This window comes from Mus musculus, chromosome 1 (genome assembly GCF_000001635.26).
Source record: "Mus musculus strain C57BL/6J chromosome 1, GRCm38.p6 C57BL/6J".
In the NCBI taxonomy this organism is placed as follows: domain Eukaryota; kingdom Metazoa; phylum Chordata; class Mammalia; order Rodentia; family Muridae; genus Mus; species Mus musculus.
The window spans coordinates 132,249,734-132,257,888 of record NC_000067.6 but is presented as its reverse complement, the minus strand read 5'-3'; the positions used below and the strand labels follow the sequence as shown (position 1 = coordinate 132,257,888).

The 8,155-nt window shown below is 45.8% G+C and overlaps 1 protein-coding gene across 13 annotated transcripts in view; it reads right to left on the bottom strand.

Moving 5' to 3' along the window:
* Positions 1-506: 506 nt before the first annotated feature.
* The window catches only part of Lemd1 (LEM domain containing 1), a 66,754-nt gene continuing 59,105 nt past the window's right edge, over positions 507-8,155 (bottom strand). For 7 of the 13 annotated variants that reach the window (XM_006529349.3, XM_006529347.3, XM_006529348.4 and 4 more), the window contains 2 exons: positions 2,395-2,468; positions 507-1,192 (listed from right to left, as the gene is read on the bottom strand). In XM_006529349.3, coding sequence (XP_006529412.1) covers positions 931-1,192; positions 2,395-2,468 — 336 coding nt within the window. In that variant the 3' untranslated portion in view covers positions 507-930. Of the gene's footprint in view, positions 1,193-2,394; positions 2,535-8,155 lie in introns of all 13 variants that reach the window. The other 6 variants (NM_001311104.1, NM_001033250.4, XM_006529352.4 and 3 more) reach the window with 3 other exon arrangements.

Here is an 8,155-nt window from a genome sequence, read left to right as displayed (position 1 = left end):
GATTGAAACATTCCTGAGATGGGAGGAAGGCTCATAAAACCCATAAGACATTTTCAATAATTCACAGGAATCATACAAGGCTCGTGAGGTCCCTCTCTGAGCTCATAGAACTGTAAACAACTTCCAGAGAGAAGAGACTCTCTGGAGGAGCTGCCTGTACACTCTTTGGGAACTCTGAAAGCCAGTTTTCACCACAACTTCTTACCCGTGCTGGGGAAAGGACTCTTAACTCGGGCTCCTGTAAATAATCACAACGAGCCAGATTCACTAACCTAGACTGGAGTCTTAGGTTTTGTTTTCAAGGTCTGTCCCCTGTGTCCTGTCTGGGGGAGACATTTGTGTACATGTTCTCAGGAAGAGTCACCAGCTGCCACCAGGAAACAGAAAGATCAGAGCCAGAGATAAAGTTAGGTTCAATGACTGCAGAAGGGCCCATCTGAGTCTGCTTCGGAGGCAGATTTACGCTGTATCAAAGTCACTGTCATCAGCATGCCAAACTGCAAATGTCACCACTACCTGGACACTTAGACATATTTTATTAAGAACATAATTTTCTCCTTGTTTCTATGCTCTGTAGTATGCAAGTAGTCTCAGTCGTAAGAATGTGAAGCCTTTTCGGCTGGGGAAGAAAACGGACAGGAGGAAACCGGAGGGCAGAGGGTAGGAGGCTCAGGCAGTTTCCCTTACAGAAGAGCGTGCTGATGTATTAGCATCTTTAATGATGGCTTCCTTGGCTTACAGACCATCATGCACCACCATGCTGCCTGGTTCTGCCCTTGCTCCTCCACCCGGCTGAACCCAGAAACAGCCAGGAGAAGCCAGTATAGGGCGGGGAGAAGTTGCCTGGTTGTAGCCATGGACCTTCTGCACAGCTCTAAGGTTCCTGTTAAAGGTCGGGACACAGCAGACGCCGCTATGCTCCTGAAGGGTTTAACCCAAGAGTGGCTTCTTTTCCACAATTATGTAGACAAACAACACAATGAAGAAAATCCCAAGGACGGCCAGCTTCAAGCTCCATGGGACGTTGTTCTCGGAGCTCTCCCACAGAAAGCTGTCCTCAGGGTTCTGGCATGGAAAGTTGTTCCTGGGGTTCTGGTATGGGGAGCTGCTCTTGGATCTCTTGTTGCATCGAGAGTAGTCTTCTTCAGAGACACATCTCCGCTTAATCCTTGGACTTGGTCTTGCAGCATACCTGGGGAAACATGTCAGAGGCTCTTAGAATTGTAGTCAGCTGTTTCCTGATCATCTCTGAGGGTAAATGTATGGAACGCAGAGGCCTCCACTGAAAACATGTTAGTGTCCATAGCTATGCACTCATATCAGGGCGTGGGAGGGGTCTCAGTGCTGCGGAGTATTTCTGTCCACTGTTACCTGCCTTTGAAACACTCAGTGCTGGCAAAGTCCGGCTCCAGAAACTTAAGGTCTCTGGGTCCCCAGTGGAAAGTTGTACAAGGGATAGGGAGGATTCATAACAGACCCCGTCTTTCTGTCTGCACAGGCTCAGCACAGCCTTCCTGGGTGGTCGGGGAAGTGCTTTTCCATCCTCCTTAAAACTGACATTTAAAAGACTAGGAGGAGGATTAGTGCTCACTTGCTCACTCACTCGCTGGGTATCTGCTGAATCGTCCCTGTGACCTTTGATCTTATGCCCCCACTTCCCGAATCCTGCAAGACCAGCTGAAGTTCCTTCAGAAGTTAGAGAACCTTGGCCAGGGAAGGCAGCAGGATCAGAAGTTCAAAGGCATCCTTAGCTCAAGAGCAAGTTCAAGGCACCCTGGGTTACATGTGACCCCGTTTTAAACAACCCCCCAAAAAACAGGAGTTATGGAACTTTCTAGGACATTAGGGGTTGTTGTTGGGTTGAGTCACAGGTTGGTATTTGGAGATTGAACCTAGGTCCTCATGCTCTACCCATGACTTACACCTTAGACCCCACGTGTGAGTAATGAAGTCACCTGTCATCTAGCTTTTATCAGAGCTATGGCCCTTTTAAAAATGAACTCTTATCCAGCCTCCAAAACACAAACAGCAGCAACTCTTTCCAGATGACTCCCAATGAGGATTTGGGTTCTGGTCTGCGTCCCTGGAGACTTTTTATATCTCCTCAACACCCTCCCCTTTCCAACCCCTGTTTTCTTATCTCCAACTATGAACAATAGAAGATATAGACTTTGACTTTGGCATTATTTGGTATTACAAGCCTGTCTTCTTTCTAGCAGGATCTCCCCAGGTTCAGGGTCTTCACAGACATCTGAATAATGAATTTTACCCCTAATAAATACCTATGTATTTTTATACCACATAAGATTTTACTTGAGGCTGGGAATGGGCTTCAGGACAGAGCTCTTAGCTAGCATGTCCAAGGCCCTAGGACACAGAAATATCAGCCTTTACCTGACTTTCTTTGTGGGCTTCTGGCTCAGGTAGATGTCTAAGATTCTTCTTTTATTAGTAGAAGCCTCAAGTCTCTGACATAAGCAGAAAGAAATGCCAACAAGAATTTATTTGCAATGTCTTGTAATTTAGTTGTTACACTAGAAAAAAAAAAAAAGCAATCTGAAAACCAGCCCAAGTTTCAGGCATACCAGGTAGTGGGATACTCGGTGAATTTGTCTTTCCTCAGTGGTCAGAAGAAGCACCCAGTATCATGAGGTGATATTTTACTTCAGTGACTCACAGGAGGACAATAGACACCAGGGTGTCTAAGGTCACATGGCAAAACAGCTACTGTTACTAAGCACTAAGGCCATGTTCTGTCTCTTTTTACTACTTTGTGGCTTTGAGATTGTTTTCTTTTTCTTTGTTCCACTTTTAAAACGTGTGGTGTCAAAAATATAAATAAATGAATAAACAAACAAATAATAAATACAATTTGAAAGCATGTCATTTTCATGTAGTTAATAAAGTTATTGAAAAAAGTTGTGAATAAGTACTGAAAGCGACGTAAGAAAAGAGCTATTGAGCTATCTCTCTTTAAGAGAATGACTTGGGACAACTGTGTTTTCTTTTTCAAAGATTTATCTTATTTCTATTTGTGTGTGAGTGTGTGTGCACGTATGCGCGCGTGTGTGTGTGTGTGTGTGTCTGTGTGTGTGTGTGTGTGTGTGTGTGTGAGAGAGAGAGAGAGAGAGAGAGAGAGAGAGAGAGAGAGAGAGAGAGGTGTGTGTGTGCAGGTACCTAAGGAGGCCAAAAGAGGGTGCCAGAGGCCCTGGAGCTAGCGTGAACTGCTGTGCACTTCTGTGAACTATAAGAGTTCTTGGAACTGTCCTCAGGTCCCTGAGAGCAGGTTACATTCTTAAATGACAAGTCATCTGCCCAACCCGTGCCTTTCCCTGCCCCCCCCCCTTATTTTCTTTTCTTTCCTAATTAAAAGAAAAATCTTTGTGGGGACTAGAGAGCTGGCTCAACAATGAAGAACATTTACTGTTCTTACAGAGGACCTGGGTTAGGTTTCTAGCACCTACATCAGGTGCATATAAACTCACACAAACACACACACAGACACACACAGACACACAGACACACACACACACACACACACTTTAAAAAAGTAAATATTTTTAAAATTAAAGATATACCCTTTATGGCACTATATTTTTTGTGTAGATGTGTGCATGGTGTAAATTCACGTATTGATACACCTGGATGCATGGGTGGGGTGCCTGTGCAAACTGCACTAACAGTTGGTGCCACCAGAGGCTGACACCCGCTGCCTTTCTCACTTGCTCTCCACCCCTACCCCCCACCCCCACCCCCATCCCTGCCCCATGTGTGTTGAGGCACAGTCTCCTGTGAACCCACAGCTCATGGATTCAGCCAGTCTGGCTAGCCAGTTTGCTCCAGGGATCACCTGTCTCTGCTCCCCAAGTGCTGGGGTTTCAGGTATGTGCCATCATATACTCCCAGCATTTACTATCTATGTGGGTGCCTGACCTCTGACCTCTAACCTCTGACCCCTGACCCACACTTGCATGGCAAGTACTTTACCCACTAAGCCATCTTTCCAGCCCATATTTTCCAATAAAATGAAAAGCAGTGGCCTCTTGTTCCTTGTTTATGAGACAGGTTTGTCAAGATTCAGGCATTACATACACAGTCAACTAAAACAGATCCTGGTGTGGAATAAATATTCAATAAATATTGATAGTAACAACTGCGTTCGTTATTGTTAATTCTGAAGCAGAAATACACGGAGGTCCTTGGAGCAACAGAGACATTCTCACCTCAGCTTTGTATAACTCAGGGGCTGGAATTTCTAGTTTGCTGGTCACTAAAGTCCCCCACTGAGGCAGGCTCCAGGGCCTTGTCTAGAAAATTCTAAGAGTGAAATTTGGGACAATGAAGGGTGAATTTCTAAAAAAAAAAAAACCCTTTATTATACAGAAAGCTTAGAGAATAGCATAATCCCTTACCACATCCTAAATCTTATCTTTATACCCACAGATAAGTGTGGCTGCCACCCCTCATCAAACAAGAGATCGTCACAACAAATAGAGACCATCACCGAAAGCCACAGCTGGACACAGTGCAGAGATGAACAGATTGTGGGAGCCCGGCTCCAACAGATAAATCTACATCACGACTCCTGCGTCCATTGCTGAGGGACATCTCAGAAGAGAGGGATGAAAAGCTAATAAGAGTCAGGTTACCAGGAAGTCTGCTATGAAAGTCTCTCACAGAAATGGCTGCACAAACAACATGTAAGCCATAGCAACATAATAGACTAACACACAAAAAGGGGGACATCCCGCAGGGTCACACCCCTGGACAAGGAGCTACAGACAACAGAGAGAGAGAGGACTGCGGGGAGAGGAGGAGTTACTAGCTGATGGGTGAGCCCCCTAATTGGTAATCCAATACAAAGAGAGCCTTCAAGCCATACACACACAAACGACAAAACGAGCTCAGCAGGTTGTAGTCATTCATTTTTGCATACATATACATAGTTACTCGTGTAACAGTAATTATCAGGGAAGATGATTTGAGAGTGGTGGGAAGACAGACATGGCAGGAGCTGGACAGAAAAGACTGGAGAGGGGATGGAGGAAGGGAAGGGAAAGAGAAAGTGCTATAATTAGATTTTAATTTAAAAAGTAAATGAGCTTTAATCCCAGCACTTGGGATGCAGAGGCAGGCAGATTTCTGAGTTCAAGGCTAGCCTGGTCTACAGAGTGAGTCCCAGGACAGCCAGGGCTACACAGAGAAACCCTGTCTCGAAAAAAAAAAAAAGTAAAAGAGCAAAATTTTAAAAGAATTTATTGCAGAAAGAGGCCTTCAAAAGAGGGTGCCTGGAAGGTCAGATTAGCATCCTGTGGGAGGAGCCTCTGAAGGATGGGGGTGGGGGTGGGGGTTCCTTCTGCCCCTGAATGTGGGGGTGGGGGTTCCTTCTGTGCCCTGCTCCCTCACCCAACCAGCAAGGTTGGGCCGCTCACTCACTGCTCACCAAGTTAGGAGAGTGGCCGAGCTTTGAAGTCCCTGCTCGGTAGGTATGGACCTTGGCTGGTCTGCCAACTGCAGCTGAGATGTAGCTGCAGCTCTTGGTAAGCTCATATTTGGCTCCTTGTCTAGGGATCCAGGGTGGCCTCCTTTTGGGAATAGGTGGAAGCTTTCCACTAGCTGGTTTTTGCCTGCAATTTAGAATATGTAGAAAAGGCAACAGATGCCTACATGTGTTTCCTGTGGGTCATCATGGTTGTTGGTGGCCTGCAGATACAGGCTTTGGACAGAGCTCTGGCCTTCTGCCTCCTGGTCACCTAAGTTACCCCACACCTGGCTGCAAGCCTTTCTTATTTCTCATCCCTTGTGTTTCCAAACTGACTTTTTAAACGATAACACCAGTTTTTACTGTAGTAATTTCAAGTTACTGTTTTTTTCTTCCTCCATATTGTGGGGCTTGGGATCAAGTCTTCCCTTCCGTCCATAGTTATAATTCAACCTTCAAAGGATGCCTGGGTATAGTGGCTATTCCTGGTTGTCAACTTGACTATATTTGGAATGAACTACAATCCAGAATTGGAAGGCTCACCAGTAACCCTTATCTGGAGGCTGGGAGATACAAGTTTCTGATCTGGATCTTGGTGTGAAGATCTTGAGGCATAGTGGCTATGGATTCCAGAAGATTGAATCTCTGAGTTCAAGGTCATCTGGGATTAAAGGTGTGGTGGAACACACCTTCAGTCTGGGCTACACCTTCTGCTGGAGACCATATAAGGACATTGGAAGAAGGGAGTCTCGCTCTTGCCCCCTCGCCTGCTTGCCGTGTGGGACTGAGTAACTGCTAGATCCTTGGACTTCCATTCACAGCTACTACTGAACCATTGTTGGGACTTGGACTGCAGACTGTAAGTCATCAATAAATTCCTTTACTATATAGAGACTATACATAAGTTCTGTGACTCTAGAGAACCCTAACTAATGCACTGGGTATATTGTTTGGGACTTTTAAAACATTTATTATATATACAGTATTCTGCCTGCATGTATGCCTGCAGATCAGAAGAGGGCACCGGATCTCATTACAGATGGTTGTGAGCCACCATGTAGTTGCTGGGAATACCTAGGACCTCTGAAAGAGTAGTCAGTGTTCTTAACCAATGAGCCATCTCTCCAGCCTTTGTTCTTGTTTTGTTATATTTTAAGACAGAGTTTTTCTGTGTAGCCCTGGCTGTGCTGGAACTCGATCTGTAGACCAGGTTGGGCTCAAACTCAGGGATCCATTTGCCTCTGCCCCCTAAGTGCTGGGACCAGAGGCCTGTACCACCATCACCTGCTTGTTAACTCCCATCCACCCAGCACAGGTCCTGTGCACCCCAGACTCAGAGATCTGCCTGATGGATATGCTCCCTTTTTCTGAAAAAGCTGTTAGTCCATTTTGGAGATGAACTGAGACACAGAAAGGTTAGGAACCCTGGTTGGAGTCATATGGGGTCATCAGTGGAGAATCCTGTACTCGGACGTGGAAGCAGCCTCCTCTGTACTGCTCAGCTTCTAAGACCGACTTCTATAGGAATCTTTATCACGCTTGTCCATGCATGCTGCTCCTCTCTCTGTGTTCTGAGGCCTTAACCTATGAGTGTTAGAGCCTGCTTAAGGAGCACTTTCATTTGCCTACTTAGAAAACATGTGGATGTTTTAAAAAGATTTTTTTACTTATTTACTTAGTCTGTGTGTGTGTGTGTGTGTGTGTGTGTGTGTGTGTGTGTGTGTACACCATGTTTGTGCCTTGCCTAAAGAGGCCAGAAGATGTTAGATCCCCTGGAACTAGAGACAGTTGTGAGCCACTGTGTGGGTGCTGGGAGACAAATCCAGGCCCCTTGGAAGAAAAGCAAGTGTTCTTAATCACTGAGCCATCTCTTCAAATTGATTTATTGTGTTTCGCTGACATGCCGGGGTCTGCAGATGCTGAGACGACCGGACTCTCCAAACCACAGACAGCTAAGCAGGGAAAGACACTGTGTAAGCACTCCATTCGTTGGACCTTGGTCCATTGGCTTTTACAGCAACACTATGTCCTGTTTCACTTGTCCCCTGGAAATCCTGGGACTTGAACAAGAGTAGGCCTTGTACCACTATTGTGCCATCTGAGGCCCGGAGCAAGCAGCCAGTCACTAATTGAAGAAGGAGACTGGCTACCTCAACAGAACAATCATTCAAGGCCAACCAAGTGGACATCCAACCACAAGACCAAGAGGCTGGAGCTGGGAGTGTGTGAACCCCACCTAGTTCTGACCACAGCCATGGGAAGGCTGCAGTCTGTCTGTCACATCTTCTCTGTCCTTCCCAGAGAAGAGCTCTTACCAATAGCGCAGATGCCCAAACAGAGCCTACAGCTGTGTCCCTCTCTCCACATGGGCCTGCTGGCTCAGCCACCTCCCAAACAAAGCTTCCCAGGGACAGTTCTCCTTCAAGGTCCCCTCGGCTATGCATGTTCAGAGAGAAGTATTTTGTGCTGTTCCCAAGGGTGCTGGAAAATCTCTTTATTGAGAAAATTCCAGTTTTAAAAGTCTTTGGTTTAGAGAAGAAATTTACATACACAAAAGTAGACAATGGTGTAAAGTAGCCTCCACACATTTATCGCACAACACGTTTTCTCTTGAGGTTAGAAATAGGAATGTTTAATAAAGCACTTACAGTAAAAGTCTATTGCAAAATAAAA